Raw genomic sequence first — 16,936 nt, 5'->3', positions numbered from 1 at the left:
CGTGAGACAAAGTGGGTATACTTAAATAGCCTTTGTCCTGGTACTGATTATTCTCAGCTAGTGTGGCCAGCCCGGTTTGCAGGTGGCCTCTCTAGATCCAGAAGATGAACTTGGGCCAGGGCTACATCTGAGTGGTTACCAAGCATGTTCCCTCCTCCTCTCCCCAGGCTGTGGTGCATATGAACGGGAAGGAGGTGAGCGGGCGGCTGCTGTATGCGGGCCGGGCCCAAAAGCGCGTGGAGCGGCAGAATGAACTGAAGCGCAGGTTTGAGCAGATGAAGCAGGACCGGCTGAGGCGTTACCAGGTGAGATCAGGCTTCCTGGTGGCAGCCACTCTGTGTGAAAGCAGCTGTGTGTCGGGGGCCCTGAGTGGTGACTGTTTCTTCTAGTCATCCTACTTCTGGGCATTTGGCTCAAGGCAGGAATCGAACGAGCATGGGATGGTCCCCACTGCCTGATTTGTAACAGTGAGAAACTGGGCACAGCCCAACCATGATAGGGGTTAGTAGGGGTGCTGGGGACCTTTTGGTTAGAAAAATCCTTCATGTGGGACTGGTTAGCATCCAACCCGGCCCACTCAATCCCAGTTGCATCCTCTAGTCTCAGACAACCAAAGTACCCTGCATATTGCCAAATGCCCCTAGAGGAAATCCTACTCCTGGTTGAGAATAATCAGGCCAAATATGTTACATCCAAAAGTTGGAATGTTGGACAGCCTTTGGATTATATGGAGTTAATAATTAAAGTGAATATTGTAGATCAGTGCAATTTAAAACTTCATTGGGAAGTGAAACCCTCAAAGATTTTTTTTTTTTTTTTTTTTTTTTTTTTTTTTTTTTTTTTAGACGGAGTCTCACTCTGTCGCCCAGGCTGGAGTGCAGTGCATGATCTCGGTTCACTGCAACCTCTGCCTCCTGGGTTCAAGAAAGTCTCCTGTCTCAGCCTCCCAAGTAGCTGGGATTACAGGTACCTGCCACCATGCCCAGCTAATTTTTGTTTTTTTGTTTTGTTTTGTTTTTGTTTTTGTTTTATTTTTTTGAGATGGAGTCTTGCTGTGTCACTCAGGCTGGAGTGCAGTGGTGTGATCTTGGCTCACAGCAGCCTCTGCCTCCTGGGTTCAAGCAATTCTTCTGCCTCAGCCTCCTGAGTAGCTGGAATTACAGGTGCATGCCACCATGCCTGACTAATTTATGTATTTTTGGTAGAAACGGGGTTTCACCATGTTGCCCAGGCTGGTCTCGAATTCCTGACCTTGTGATCTGCCCGCCTCAGCCTCCCAAAGTGCTGGGATTACAGGTGTGAGCCACCACGCCTGGCCTCATTTTTGTATTTTTAATAGAGATAGGGTTTCAGCATGTTGGCCAGGCTGGTCTTGAACTCCTGACCTCAGATGATCTGCCCACTTCGGTCTCCCAAAGTTCTGGGATTACAGGCGTGAGCCACTGTGCCTGGCCCCCCTCTAAGATTTTTGATAAAAGTTCTAGATTCTTCATGGAGAAGGGCATATAAATATACACATCCACAAAAAATTGTGCACACATACTCAGTAGTTCTCAGTGACGAGCAGTTTTGCCTCCTGGGGGACATTTGGCAACGTCTAGAATTTTCATTATCGTGTGGGTGGTGGGGTGCTACTGTCATCCACTGGGTAGAGGCCAGGGATGCTGGCAGACATCCTACAGTGCCCAGGACAATGCCACAGCAAGGAACTGTCTGGCACAAAATGTCACTAGGTCTGAGGCTGAGAAACACATACATCCTCTTATGTACATACAGCGTGTCCAGGTGCTTACAGACCTACAGAACAAAATACTTGTTACGTGATCTGTGAGAGCAGGATGCTATGCTGTACAACTGTGTGGTCTCTGCTCTCTGTGTGTTCACACACTGTTGTGTTTGGGAGGTCTGGAAGGAGAAAAGTCAAGGTGCTAGAGGCAGCTGTCACTCAACAGTGAGGCACACAGATGCTGAAGTTAGGCTGCCTAGATTGTCCAGTCTCTGCCACTTAGCCACTATACGATCTGGGGCAACTCTTTGTGTTTCAGTTTTGTCCATAAAATAAGGATAAAAGTTTCCTTCAAGCAGGGTTGTTGTGAGGATTAACAATCTAAATGTGGCCTGGTGTGGTGGCTCACACCTGTAATCCCAGCACTTTGGGAGGCTGAGGTGGGCAGATCACCTGAGGTCAGGAGTTCAAGACTGGCCTGACCAACATGGAGAAACCCGTCTCTACTAAAAAATACAAAGTTAGCTGGGCCTGGTTGCACATGCCTGTAATCCCAGCTACTTGGGAGGCTGAGGCAGAAGAATCACTTGAACGCAGGAGGCAGAGGTTGCAGTGAGCCGAGATTGAACCATCGCACCTAGCCTGGACAACAAGAGCAAAAATCTGCCTAAAAAAAAAAGTCTTAAAAAAAAAAATCAAAATGTATGGGAAAGCTTAGAGTGGCACCTGGCACCAGCATGAGTAAATGCCCGAGGTTCCTGGGCTGGCAGGTGGTGGAGGGGCAGCTCGCCTGTGTTAGGGGTCTGGTCATGGGCCGGCCTGCAAGGAGCTCTGCCTCCTGCTGCCCGATATCCACCATCTGGAGAGCTCAGCTTGAGCTTGCTCTGCACCTCAGCCTGCCATGGGACCTGGGGCATCCTCGTGGGCCCCATCTGTGAAATGGGGAATAGCTGTGGTGAGGCTGGGACCAGCGCAGATGTGTGAGAACTGCAGGGGAATTCGGGATGTGGGGCTACAGCTTGCATGTGATGGGCACGCTGAGGGATAGGGGTACCTGGGTGCTGAGGGAGACAGGGAGCAGGAGGCTGGGCTGGTGGGGCTCCCCGTGCCCCTTGTGCCTGTGTCAGCCCCCTGATCTCCCCAAGGCAGTTGGGGTTGGAGGGGAAGGGGCCATCCAGCAGTTTCCCTTTCCTTCCAGGGTGTGAACTTGTATGTGAAGAACCTGGACGACTCCATTGATGACGACAAACTGAGGAAAGAGTTCTCTCCCTATGGAGTAATTACCAGTGCGAAGGTGAGGGCTGGGGGCACCTCTGGAGGACAGCGTTCCCCTCCATCCTCTCACCACCATCCCCCGCAACCCCACCCCTCCACCCTCTTGCCCAGTGGCCTCCAGGGGGTTGGTGCCGGCTACCCCTTCTGGGGCTCTGCTGACCCCGTTGGAACTTGTAGCCCATCCGCAGCCTTGTCTGGGCTGAAGGGTAAGAGGGTAGAAATATAGTCCCAGTCACACAGCTGGACTTGGGGCTCACTGTAACCTTAGCATTTATTGAGTGCCTACTGTATGCCAGATTCCAGAAATTCACATCTTACTATTTCCATTGACTTTTGTTGTCTGGCCTCTGCCAGTGACATCACACTCCTGGGCCTCCGTTTTCCCATCTGGAAAGTGAGAGGGCTGAACTTCGTCGTTCTTCGTTTGTTCTTCCCTATTTCTGGAGCACCAACTGTATGCCCAACCCTGTTAGGCCCCTGAGATGTGGCAACTGGCCCATCTACTCAGCAGCTCTGTGAGTTTAGCAGATGTCGTCTCATAGATAAGGACACTGGGCTCAGTGGATGGCTTTCGACCCTGGCTTCTCATTACAACCCCCTGGGCAATTCTTAAATATATACACCTGAGTCAGGCATGGACTGTGGCTCCCTGGGGTGTAGGGCCCGGGCTTTTTTTGTTTGTTTTTTAAAGCTCCCAGAGGCCGGGCGCGGTGGCTCACGCCTGTAATCCCAGCACTTTGAGGCCAAAGTGGGTGAATCACGAGGTCAGGAGATCGAGACCATCCTAACATGGTGAAACCCCATCTCAACTAAAAATACAAAAAATTAGCTGGGCATGGTGGCATGCGCCTGTTGTTCCAGCTACTCTGGAGGCTGAGGCAGGAGAATGGCGTGAACCCGGGAGGTGGAGCTTGCAGTGAGCTGAGATGGTACCACTGCACTCCAGCCTGGGCGACAGAGCAAGACTCCATCTCAAAAAAAAAAAAAGCACCCAGATGGTTTTAAGATGATCTAGTGTTTATTCATTCTGTACTATACTTAAATACCTGTTGTTTTACCAGGCTCTGTGGGAAACAGGAACAAATCAGATGTGATCCTTGCTTTTGAGTAGCTTATAGTCTAGTGAGGAAGTCAGCCCATCACTAACTCAAATGGATTATAAGATGGGGACAGTATGGGAGGCAGAGCTACAGGAGTTCAGTGGAACAGGAGGGAGGGCTGCCTGGAAGAAGGGGCCGTAGCAGCAGTGTTTGACTTGGCTGTGAGGAGGTAGGGAGCTGGAGTAGGAATGAGGAATTTTCCAAAGAGATCTGTGTGAGTGACAGGATGGGGGGACCCGCCTGAGTGATGTGATGCTTGGGTTCTGAGGAAGTGGTCTAGAAGTTCTCTTTTGGCTATTGAGTCCAATTATAAACATTCTTCAGGGAGCCTTGTGTTTGGAGCAAAAAAGGTTGTCTTTTAGGTTAACGTCCTTTTGAAAAATGTGAGAGAAGGCTGTGGCACATGTAAATTAGGCATCAGTAAATTTGATTACACATCATTAAAAGCTATAGGTCCTCTTTCCCAGCCAATGCATACACATTTGATGTAGTAACATGGTTGAAAGATGGAATTTTAAAGTTAATCAGATTTAAATGTAAACCCCAGTCCTACCATTACCTAGCTGTAGAATCTGAGGCAAGTGGCTTTGCTTTTTGGACCTTGTTTACTCACCTATAAAGTGGGAGCAACATTGCTCACCTCTCCAGGTGTCCTGGGAACTACTAAAGAGGCTGCATGTAGAGCATCTGCATTCGATAAGTAGTGAAATAGTGACTGTTGTAATTAATCATCATACACCTTACATACAGCGTCCGGAGATGGACCTTCTTGAGGACTCCTGGAACAAAGGAAATGTGTAAATTTGGATTGCTTAGAGTTAAGGCACACCTGGGGTGACCATCTTTTTAACAAGACAAATTGTATGAAATGGGGATTATATATATATATCTTTTTTGTGTGTATGTGATGGAGTCTAGCTCTGTCACCCAGGCTGGAGTGCAGTGGTGCAATCTCGGCTCACTACAACCTCTGCCTCCCGGGTTCAAGTGATTATTCTGCCTCAGCCTCCCAAGTAGCTGGGATTACAGGCGCCTTCCACCAAGCCCAGCTAATTTTTGTATCTTTAGTAGAGATGGGGTTTCACTGTGTTGGCCAGGCTGGTTTCAAACTCCTGATCTTGTGATCCGCCCGCCTCAGCCTCCCAAAGTGCTGGGATTACAAGCATGAGCCACCACGCCCAGCCTATATATATATATATCTTATACAATTTTTATTTTTATTTTTCGAGACGGAGTTTCCTTCTTGTTGCCCGGGCTGTAGTGCAATGGCGCGATCTTGGCACACTGCAACTTCTGCCTCCCAGGTTCAAGCAATTCTCCTGCCTCAGCCTTCTGAGTAGCTGAGATTACAGGCACCCATCACCAAGCCCTACTAATTTTTATATTTTTAGTAGAGATGAGGTTTCACCATGTTGGCCAGGCTGGTCTTGAACTCCTGACCTCAGGTGATCTGCCCGCCTTGGCCTCCCAAAGTGCTGAGATTATAGGTGTGAGCCACCGCACCTGGCCCATCTTATACACTTTTATATATTTTGGTTTATTATTATTTTTATGAGAGACAGGTTCTTATTCTGTTGCCCAGGCTGGAGTGCTGTGGTGTGATCATGGCATGCTGCAGCCTCAACCTCCTGGGCTCAAGTGATCCTCCCACCTGAGCCTCCCAAGTAGCTGGGACCACAGGCATGTGCCACCATGCCCAGCTGATTTTTAAAAAATTTATTTTGGTAGAGATGGGGTCTTGCTATGTTGCCCAGGCTTGTCTTGAACTCCTGGGCTCAAGCAGTCCTCCTACCTCAGCCTCCCAAAGTGCTGGGATTACAGGCATGAGCCACTGCATCTGCCCTATATTGTTTTATATAAAAATAATCATGAAAATTAAAGGATTTAATGGATATAAATACTTATACCACTATCAAGTTCATGGTAAGCTCTGAATAAGTGTTAGCTTTGCTAAATTTTATCATTATTAACTAACGACTGCCAGAAGTTCTTAAATATATATATACACACACATACACATATATACACACACACACTATATATATATATACACACACACACACATATATATATATTTGAGATGGAGTTTTGCTCTTGTTGCTCAGCCTGGAGTGCAATGGTGCAATCTTGGCTCACTGTAACCTTCGCCTCCTGGGTTCAAGTGATTCTCCTGTTTCAGCCTCCTGAGTAGCTGGGATTACAGGCGCCCACCACCATGCCCAGCTAATTTTTTTGTATTTGTAGTAGGGACGGAGGTTTCACTATTTTGGCCAGGCTGGTCTCAAACTCTTGACCTCAGGTGATCCACCCGCCTCAGCCTCCCAAAGTGCTGGGATTACAGGCGTGAGCCCCTGCACCCGGCCCTTTGGCTGTCTGATAAAGCCTGTGGACCCCTTCTAAGAATAATTTTTAAAAACTTTTTTGAGACAGAGTCTCACTCTATCGCCCGGGCTGGAATGCAGTGGTGCCATCACAGCTCACTGCAGCCTCCAACTCCTGGCCTCAAGTGATCTCCTGTCCCAGTCTCCCAAGTAGCTGAGACTATAGGAGCACCACTATGCCTGGCTAATTATTTTTTGTATTGCCCAGGATGATCTCAAACCCCTGGGCTCAAGCAATTCTTCCACCTCAGCTTCCCAAAAATAGGCATGAGCCACCAAATCTGGCCCTAAGAATATTTTTAAATGCATAAAATAAGATTCTTAGGCTTACAAAAAAAATTATATTGAAAAAATATAATAGATTACTAAAGTGAGAGCAGTATGTGCTTCTTTTATTATTATTATTTTTATTTTTTTGTGACGAAATCCTGCTCTGTCACCTAGACTGGAGTGCAGTGGCATGATCTTGGCTCACTACAACCTCTGCCTCCCAGGTTCAAGAACCCGGGTTCTGCCTCAACCTCCTGGGTAGCTGAGATTACAGGCACCCGCCACCATAACCAGATAATTTTTGTATATTTTTAGTAGAGATAGGGTTTCACCATGTTGGCCAGGCTGGTCTCGAACTCCTGACCTCAGGCAATCTGCCCACCTCGGTCTCCCAAAGTGCTGGGATTACAGGCATAAGCCATTGCGCTCAGCCAAGATTAGCAATAATTAATGTGCTATGAAAATATTTTCTTTTTCTTCATGACAAATTCATGGCTAATACTGCCAGGATTTTTTTGTTGTTGCCCATATTCATAATAGAAGGGAATGCTAATGTGAAAATAAAGATGTCAGTTTTTCCCCAGTCCAGGTTCACAGACCCCCTAAATTATATCCATGACCTCCCTGAGGGGGATCCATGGACTCTCAGGTTAAGACCCCTACACTGAAGGGTCGCAGAGTACAGTTTGAAAATTACTGATTAAGAGCATGGGCTCTCCAGCAGTTCAAGCCCAGCCTGGGCAACAGGATGAGACCTCATGTTTTACAAAAAATGAACAAAATTAGGCATGGTGGGGCATGCCTGCAGTCCCAGCTACTTGGGAGACTGAGGTGAGAGGATCACTTGAGCCTGGGAGGTCGAGGCTGCAGTTGAGATTGTACCACGGTACTGCAGCCTGAGTGACAGAGTGAGATCCTGACTCAAAGGCAAAAAAAGAAAAAAGAAAAAAAGAGGATTTAAAAAATAACTCTAGTCCTTATGGGATGTGTGAGCCAGGCCAGTGTTTTGACCCCAAAAAAGGTTAAAAACCCAGGGTCAGGTGTGGTGGCTCCTGCCTATAATCCCTGCACCTTGGGAGACCTAGGCAGGAGGATCTCTTGAGACCAGCCTGGGCAACATAGTGATTGCCGATCTCTACAAACTTAAAAAAAATATTAGCTGGATGTGGTGGCGTGTACCTATAGCCCTAACTACTTGGGAGGCTAAGGCAGGAGGATCCCTGGAGCCCAGGAGTTTGAGGCTGCAGTGAGCTATGATCGTACCACTGTACTCCAGCCTGGATGACAGAGTGAGACCCCATCTCTTTAAAAAGAAAAAAAAAAAAAAAAAAAGACAAACCCTAAATGCCATGTGGGTTGGGTCCTGGAAGAGAAAAAGAATATTAGGGGAAAAAAGAGTGAAATTCCAATGAAGTCTGGAGTTCAGTTAATAGCATTGTAGTTAATAGGAGCTAATGGTATAAAATAGTTAATAGCATTGCACCAGTGTTAATTTTGTAGTTCTGAAAAATGTACCATGTTCACATTGGGGGAAGCTGGGTGAAAGATATACAGGAGGCCAGGCATGGTGGCTGACACCTATAATCCCAGCACTTTCGGAGGCTGAGGCGGGCAGATCTATTGAGGTCGAGAGTTTGAGACCAGCCTGGCCAACATGGTGAAACCTTCTTCCTATTAAAAATACAAAAATTAGCCGGGTGTGGTGGCACATGCCTGTAGTCCCATCTATCCAGGAGGTTAAGGCAGGAGAATTGCTTGAACCCGGGAGGCTGAGGTTGCAGTTAGCCGAGATTGCGCCACTCCAATCCAGCCTGGGTGACAGAGTGAAACTATGTCTCAAAAAAAAAAAAAAAAAAAAAAAAAAGATATACAGAAAGCCTCTGTACTGTTTTTGTAACTTTTTCTGTAAATCTAAAGTTATTCCAAAGTAAAAAGTTTATTTTAACAAAAAGGCTAAGAACCTCTTTCTCAAATTCCTAAAGAACTTGGCTTGGTACTTAGCAGAGGCAATAGAAGTTTACCAGAACAGTGTGTTGGGTTGAGTCCTGGCTAACGTTCGAACCACTAGCTGAGTGACCCCAGAGAAGTCACTCTTTTGAGTCTCTCTTATCCCGGCTGTAAAGTGGGAGCCGCGATGCCTCCCGCATCGGGAGATTGTATGTGTGAGGTGTGAAGGCATGTAAAGTATCTGGCATGCAGCAGGCCTCATAGATGGGGGTGCACGCTACATCCCTCAAACAGTTCAGTAAACCGGGTGCACATTACATCCCTCTATCACTGCTTAGTAAACAGGGGTGCATGCTACATCCCTCCATCATAGCTCAGTAAACAGGGGTGCATGCTACATCCCTCCATCACAGCTTTCTCGCGGGCCTGCTCATGCTGGGCTTGGCCCGTGGGGAGGAGGGAGGCAGCGCAGCCCCAGGAGCCTTCCTTCCCCACCCCAGCAGCTCTTGTCTTGTCTTGCTTTTAGGTGATGACAGAGGGTGGCCACAGCAAGGGGTTTGGCTTTGTGTGTTTTTCCTCCCCAGAAGAGGCGACAAAGGCCGTGACAGAGATGAACGGGCGCATCGTGGGCACCAAGCCACTCTACGTGGCACTGGCCCAGCGCAAAGAGGAGCGGAAGGCCATCTTGACCAACCAGTACATGCAACGCCTCTCCACCATGCGGACCCTGAGCAACCCCATCCTGGGCTCCTTTCAGCAGCCCTCCAGCTACTTCCTGCCTGCCGTTCCCCAGGTGCCGTCCTGCCCACAACTCCCACCGCAGCCTTCCCCCCTGCCCCAGCCAGGCAGAGCGTGAAGACTAGAGTTCTAGGGAAACGGAGGTTTCTAATTGCTTCTGCTGAGGACTCACGAGGAAGTCTTTGTTTTCCTCTCTATAAAAGGGAGAGAGAGTGTTAGTCAAATGGCATTTCCCAGTGAGAGAAGCTCGTGAATGTTGTGCTGAAAAAGACTCTCAATGATCCAGCAAGTGTGGGAAATGTTGCGTTCAGCAAAATAAACCTACATTTTTCTTTCTTTTTTTTTTTTTTTGAGGCGGGATCTCCGTGTCACCCAGGCTGGAGAGCAATGGCGTGATCATGGCTCACTGCAGCCTTGAATTTCTGGGCTTGAGTGATCCTCCCACTTTAGCCTCCTGAGTAGCTGGGACTACAAGTGCATGCCACCATGCCCAGCTGATTTTTTGTTTATTTTAAGGAAAGGGGTCTCGCCATGTTGCCCAGGCTGGTCTCAAACTCCTGGGCTCAAGCAATCCTCCTTCCTTGGCCTCCCAAAGTGCTGGCATTACAGGAGTGAGCCACTGTGCTCTGCCCTACATTTTTAAAAAAATTAAATTAATTTTTTTTTTTTTTTTTTTTGAGACAGAGTCTTGCTCTGTTGCCCAGAATGGAGTACAGTGACAACATCTTGGCTTGCTGCACACTCTGCCTCCTGGGTTCAAGTGATTCTTGTGCCTCAGCCTCCCGGGTAGCTGGGATTACAGGTGCGTGCCACCACACTCGGCTAATTTTTTGTGTTTTTAGTAGAGACAGGGTTTCACCATGTTGGCCAGGCTGGTCTTGAACTCCTGACCTCAAGTGATCTGCCCTCCTTGGCCTCCCAAAGTGCTGGGATTACAGGCATGAGCCACCATGACCTAAATTTCTTTGCTGTCTATACTGTTCTACCCTAAGATGCCAATTTCTACTGAGACTCTCCAAAACAGGCACAGATTATCCGGCATTTCCCCAGCTTAGATGGTCATTTTTTGTGGGATGCCTGTTAACATCTCCCCTGGATGTTAATGTTCTGAGGAGCATGGTTTGGGAAAGGACCTCATGGGACTTAGAGGAAGTAGAAATATGTCACCCATTAAAGGCCGCCAGGGTGAGAACATTCCTCTCCTTTTAGCAGTTGCTTAAGCTGGCACAAGTTGGAGTAAGATGTCACCCTTTTTATCCAGGTCATTGGGCTAGCTGACAAGGAGCCCAGATTGAAATCTAAGATCTTTGCCCTGGAGGATTCAGGGCTAATGGACATCCTGAGATGGGAGGAAGGAACTTTCATTTCAGCCTTGTGGGTCTTGACTCACCAGTCCCTGCAGGAGCCAGTGGAGTTCCTGCCATGGTGTCCCTGAAGAGCTGTAGCTTCTCACCTACCCTGCTGCCAAGCGCCTCAGTCTGGGTCTTCTTTTCCCATGCAGCCTCCAGCCCAGGCTGCATACTATGGCTGTGGCCCGGTGACACCCACCCAGCCTGCTCCCAGGTGGACGTCCCAGCCACCTAGACCTTCCTGTGAGTGACCCAGCCCCTTCCACTCTGACTGGCCTATTGGTGTGGGCCCCATGAGGCAGTCATAACACAGGGATGAAACCTGGCTCTGCCACTTTCCAGGGTGGGTGACTTCACTTCTCTGAGCCTCAGTTTCCTCTTCTGAGCATGGGCCTGAATGAGATGTGTGTAAAGTACCAAGCACAGTGGTGAGCCAATGAAAGACACACAGCTAGCCACCAGCAGTCATCGCCAAAGACGCCTCTGATTTGTGACTCTGAAAATTCTTGCAAAGCTGAGAAGATGAAACTCCTGTGGCTATATTATTGACCAAAGGCCCTCTTCTATAAGAGTGAAATGCACACTCACTTGAAACTGTCTTGGAGACTAAGGTGTGCGATCATGGTGCTTATGCAGTTTGGGGCTCTGGGTAGACACGAGCTGGATTTGAAATTGTAGATTCCTACACTCCCCCTCTCTGGGGTTCTGGGTCTAAGTGAATTGACTCCTATTTCTGTTGTGAATGTTGTAGTTTCCCTTCCCATTCTCTTGCTGGCCCTGGAAGCCTCTAGGCACAGTGTGCCACCCTGATTATTCCCACCATTCCATCCAACTTTTCTCTCTGTGGTGTCTGCACCACAAGCTGCCTACCCTCCAGGTGCCTCAATGGTCCGGCCACCAGTCATGCCTCGTCGCCCCCCAGCCCACATCAGCAGTGTCAGGCAGGCCTCCACCCAGGTGCCACGCATGGTGCCTCATACCCAGAGAGTAGGTGAGTGTGGGTAGGGCCAAGGGGAATGGGGGTGGGGCAAAGTTGGCACCAGGAGTCAGGACCAGCCTCCATGGTGACCTTGCCATACGCCCTCTCGGTGAACAAGGCCAACTTTGGAGACTCTAGCGTGGTAGTTAGCTTGGCCTCCAGTTCCTGGGACCAGCTGACTCAGGCCTCTGCTGACTACTACAGCCGATCACCTAATCTGTAAAATGGGGACAAAAATAGTACCCCCATTTTATTGTAGAGAATTTAAATTTTTTTTTTTTTAGGCAGAGTTTCATTCTTGTTGCCCAGGCTGGAGTGCAATGGCATGATCTCTGCTCACTGCAACCTCCACCTCCCAGATTTAAGTGATTCTCCTGCCTCAGCCTCCCAAGTAGCTGGGATTGTAGGCATGCATCACCATGCCTGGGTAATTTTGTGCTTTTAGTAGAGACGGGGTTTCTCCATGTTGGTCAGGTTGGTCTTGAACTCCTGATCTCAGGGGATCTGCCCGCCTCGGATTCCCAAAGTGCTGAGATTACAGGCATGAGCCACCGTGCCCAGCCTTAATTTTTTTTTTTTTAAAGATCAAATCTTGCTCTGTCGCCCAGGCTGGAGTGTAATGGTGTGATCTCGGCTCACTGCAACCTCTGCCTCCCGGGTTCTAAGCAATTCTCCTGCTTCAGCCTCCCGAGTAGCTGGGATTACAGGCACGCACCACCATACCTGGCTAATTTTTGTATTTTTAGTAGAGACAGGGTTTCACCATGTTGGCCAGGCTGGTCTCGAACTCTTGACCTCAGGTGATCCACTGGCCTCCGCCTCCCAAAGTGCTGGGATTACAGGCATGAGCCACCATGCCCAGCTTGTTGTTGAGGATCAATGAGATCATGCATGCAAGGGCTTAGCGCTGGGCCTAAAGCCTGGTAAGTATTGCAGTGACTATAAACAAGGGTGTAGATTTTGGCTGTTCAGCAAGCACGTCTGTTCTTTCATTCTGCAAATGTTCTCGCATCCACTCTGTGCTGGGGCCCCAAGCACAGCACTGGAGGTTCTGCGTGAACGAGGCATACTCAATCCCTGGCCTTAGGTTGCTGCCAGGCCCTGACACCCCTGCTTATTCCTTTTTATTGTGGTAAATACACATAACAAAATTTACCACTTAACTATTTTTCAGTGTACAGATCAATGGCATTAAGTATATTCACACTTAATGTGAATTTTTATATATAAAAATTGTATAAGATATATATATAGGCTGGGCATGGTGGCTCACGCCTGTAATCCCAGCACTTTGGGAGGTCGAGGTGGGTGGGTCATGAGGTCAGGAGTTTGAGACCAGCCTGACCAACGTGGGGAAACCCTGCTTCTACTAAAAATGCAAAACTTAGCCGGATGTGGTGGCATGTGCTTGTTATCCCAGCTACTTGGTAGGCTGAGACAAGAGGATTGAACCCAGGAGGTGGAGGTTGCAGTGAGCTGAGATCACACTACTGCACTATAGCCTGGGTGACAGAGCAAGACTCTGTCTCAGAAAAAAAAGAAAAGAAAAGAAAAGAAAATATTTGTACAAATAGCTCTTTGAAACCCTGCTTTCAATTCTTTTGGGTATATACCCAGAGGTAAAATTGCTGGATGATATGGTAATTCTGTTTAACTCTTTGAGGAAGCCCTATACTGTTTTTCTGTAGTGGCTACATCATTTTACATTCCTACCAACAGTGCACAGTGTTCTAATTTCTTTACATTCTTGTCAACGCTTGTTGTTTTCTGTTTTGGTTTGGGTTTGTTTAGTTTTTGGATAGCAGCTGTTTGAACTCTGCTTTTTTTTTTTTTTTTTTTTTTTGCAGCCAACATTGGTACTCAGACCACGGGACCCGGTGGGGTAGGATGCTGTACACCAGGCCGGCCTCTCCTGCCATACAAATGTTCCTCAGCAGCACATAGCACCTATCGGGTAAGGCCAACCCGGCTGCCTGCTCTTAGCCTGGGCTCCTGGCCGCCTGGCTCAGAACCTTAGCTAAGGTGTTGGCCCTTGGCTTTTTTTCTTTCCTTGGCTTGTAAAGTTTCGTTTATTAATGTGTACAATCAGTAAGAGGTCACCCTTACTGTGAGAAGGGGAAAGAGGGCCAGCATCCTGTTTTATTTACAATCTGTTTTGCCTCGGTTATTACCAAAATTAATTTGGATGTCCTTAGTGTTTGTGATGAACACGAAGGAAAGGTATTCTAAGAATATGGTGATTATTGAAGGGATGTACTTAATCTTCAAAACAGAAAACATCTACTCTAATCAAAGACTGTATATTTATCTACCTGCCCTAAAAAAGGTCTAAAATTCATTATCATATCCTGTGTAGAATTTCAATGTGTCTAGTTTGAACGACTTCTCAGAAAATGAATGAGAGAAGGGTCTTTTTTTTTTTTTTTTGACAGCACCCAGGTTAGAGTGCAGTGGTGTGATTATAGCTCGCTGCAGCCTCAAACTCCTAGGCTCAAGTGATCCTCCCACTTCAGCCTCCAAGTATAGGTGTGTGACACCAGGCCTGGCTGATTTTGTGTATTTTTTGTAGAGACAGGGGTCTCATTATGTTGCCAAGGTTGATCTCAAACTCCTGGCCTCAAGCGATCCTCCCACTTTGGCTTTCCAAAGTTCTAGGATTATAAGTGTGAGCCACCACACCCAGCCAAAAATGTGTTAAAATTACCAAGATGTGAAAGGGTGAGAAGTGTGCTGGGGACATGTCCTTAAAGCTACTTGATAAAAAGTGCTTTATTTGGCACAAAGTTATTGGTAACACAGGGCTTTCATTTATCAACGTTCATCAGGGACCTTTATAAGTTCATAGCACTACAGGAAATGTCTAAGCTAGAGGCATGACTTCGTCTTCTAATCCGCTTTGCCCTTGCTGGGGACTCTGCACCCTACCTGATCATCCAGACCTTGCCCGCTGTTCCCCTTCTCCAGTGCCTCCCTGGCCTTCTATTCACTCGCCAGGGTAAGTGGTTTTTTTTTTTTTTCCGTTTTTTTTTTTTTTTTTTTTTTGAGACGGAGTCTCGCTCTGTCGCCCAAGCTGGAGTGCAATGGCGCGATCTCGGCTCACTGCAAGCTCCACTTCCCAGGTTCAAGCCATTCTCCTGCCTCAGCCTGCCGAGTAGGTGGGACTACAGGTGCATGCCACCACGCCTGGCTGAGTTTTTGTATTTTTAGTAGAGTTGGGGTTTCACCGTGTTAGCTAGGATGGTCTCGATCTCCTGACCTTGTGATCTGCCTGGCTTGGCCTCCCAAAGTGCTGGGATTACAGGTGTGAGCCACCACGCCCGGCCCAGGGTAAGTGTTTTGAGGGCATGCCTATCCATGGTGATTTAAGGGATGTGTCCCTGGCACCATGCAGGTCCAGGAGCCGGCTGTGCACATCCCGGGACAGGAGCCCCTGACCGCGTCCATGCTGGCTGCGGCACCCCTGCATGAGCAAAAACAGATGATTGGTGAGTAGCTGGTTCTCCTACTCTGGAGCAAGAAGAGGAAGGCTATGAGCTGGCTAGCCTGCTGGGAAACACCCTGAGTGGGGGTCCACCGTGAGGTCAAAGTCCAGCTTTGTCACTGCCCCTCACTAGTGGGTGACCGTGGCCAAGCTGCCTCTGTTCTTCAGGCACTTATTCTCTTGTCTTAAAACCCTGGTCAGACTAGATGGTCCTGAGGTCCAGAACTTCCAGCGCTGCTGTCCTGTGACTTTGAGGTTGGGAGATACTCCAGATGTGGGCAGATCAGGGGACAGAAGGGAGGAGTAGGGGTATGGTCTTGGGTTTCTGCTGAGAAATGGCCTGTAGGTGGGGGTTAAAGTTCGTCACCCCTTTCCTGAATGGGAGGAAGCTGCTGTTCACGTTTCCTAGTGCTCAATGCAGACAGGTGGGGCATTGGTGCATTTGGTAAATACGTGATGTTCCCCGTAGATTCTGGATTCCTTGTGCAATTCATCTCCACCCCAGTGTCCATGGCAGGCCCTGATAAAAATGTCACTAAGTGAACACAAGCTTGTTCCTGGTTGGCAGGTTCTTTACTGCATGGCCACCAAGACCTCCAGACCCTTCACTGAACGCCCCCATTACCACCGCCCCATTGTTTCTTCAGCTTACTTAGCGTTTTGCCACGTTATCCCCTTCCCCTCACCTTGAATTTTTTTTTTTTTTTTTGAGTCTTGCTCTGTCACCCAGGCTGGAGTACAGTGGCACGATCTCAGCTCACTGCAACCTCTGCCTCCCAAGTTGAAGTGATTCTCCTGCCTCAGCCTCCCGAGTAGCTGGGATTACAGGCACGTGCCACCATACCTAGATAATTTTTGTATTTTTAGTAGAGATGGGGTTTCACCATGTTGTCCAGGCTGGTCTCGAACTCTTGACCTCAGGTGATCCTCCCGCCTCGGCCTCCCAAAGTACTGTGATTACAGGTGTAAGCCACTGTGCCTGGCCTTACCCAGAAAACTTTTAAATGAACTTAATGGAAGTAGAAGTCTTTGTTACTAGTTCTCTGTAAACATCTTCACTTTCTTCATGGGAAGACCCCTTCCGCCCTTTCCGCCTTAATTAAGAGGCACCCCATCCTTGCCGGGCCCTGCACACAGCTGAGACAGGCTGACCGCCAATACCAGGCCCTGTCATTAGAAGTACCTGATGTTAGATCAGGTGTTAAATGTCAGAGCCTGGAAGGAGCAGTTCTGGGAGAAGAACCCAGGTGTCCTCAGTGCTCCACTCCATACCAGCCCTGGGATGCTGGGATGTGAGCCAGGCAGGTGCACAAGCCATTAGAGGGTGTTCCACACAGGGGAGCGTCTCTACCCCCTTATCCATGATGTCCACACCCAGCTGGCCGGCAAGATCACGGGCATGCTGCTGGAGATTGACAACTCGGAGCTGTTGCTCATGCTGGAGTCTCCAGAGTCCCTCCATGCCAAGGTAAGCAGGAACCTGGGCAGCAGGGAGCCCGAGGGGGCAGGAGCAGAGCTAAGGACAAGGGTTCTCCTAGTGGAGCTAGTGGGCAGCTGTTTGGCCAGATAAAGTGTTTCTTCTTGCTGACACTTGAAGGCCTGCTGAATCTTAGAGTGGAGGGGGGGCTTAGGTAAGGGTTTGCTACTTCGCACCTCCGTGGAATAACTCTGTGTTGTTCCATAGGTAGGG

The 16,936-nt window shown here is 48.5% G+C and overlaps 1 protein-coding gene across 6 annotated transcripts in view; it reads left to right on the top strand.

The window, feature by feature from the left end:
- LOC105496422 (poly(A) binding protein cytoplasmic 1 like) overlaps window positions 1–16,936 on the top strand; it is a 32,525-nt gene that overhangs the window by 11,904 nt on the left and 3,685 nt on the right. The window contains exons 6-13 of one of the 6 annotated variants that reach the window (XM_071079239.1): window positions 168–305; window positions 2,925–3,020; window positions 9,226–9,492; window positions 10,939–11,029; window positions 11,649–11,777; window positions 13,613–13,719; window positions 15,157–15,250; window positions 16,584–16,714. In XM_071079239.1, the coding sequence (XP_070935340.1) occupies window positions 168–305; window positions 2,925–3,020; window positions 9,226–9,492; window positions 10,939–11,029; window positions 11,649–11,777; window positions 13,613–13,719; window positions 15,157–15,250; window positions 16,584–16,714 (1,053 nt within the window). Of the gene's footprint in view, window positions 1–167; window positions 306–2,924; window positions 3,021–9,225; window positions 9,493–10,938; window positions 11,398–11,648; window positions 11,778–13,612; window positions 14,761–15,156; window positions 15,251–16,583; window positions 16,715–16,936 lie in introns of those variants that run through there. The other 5 variants (XR_011613310.1, XR_011613311.1, XR_011613312.1 and 2 more) reach the window with 5 other exon arrangements.

Source organism: Macaca nemestrina, chromosome 15 (assembly GCF_043159975.1).
Source record: "Macaca nemestrina isolate mMacNem1 chromosome 15, mMacNem.hap1, whole genome shotgun sequence".
Taxonomy (NCBI): Eukaryota; Metazoa; Chordata; class Mammalia; order Primates; family Cercopithecidae; genus Macaca; species Macaca nemestrina.
Note: the sequence above shows the minus strand (reverse complement) of the source record. Positions and strands in the feature narration are given on the sequence as shown.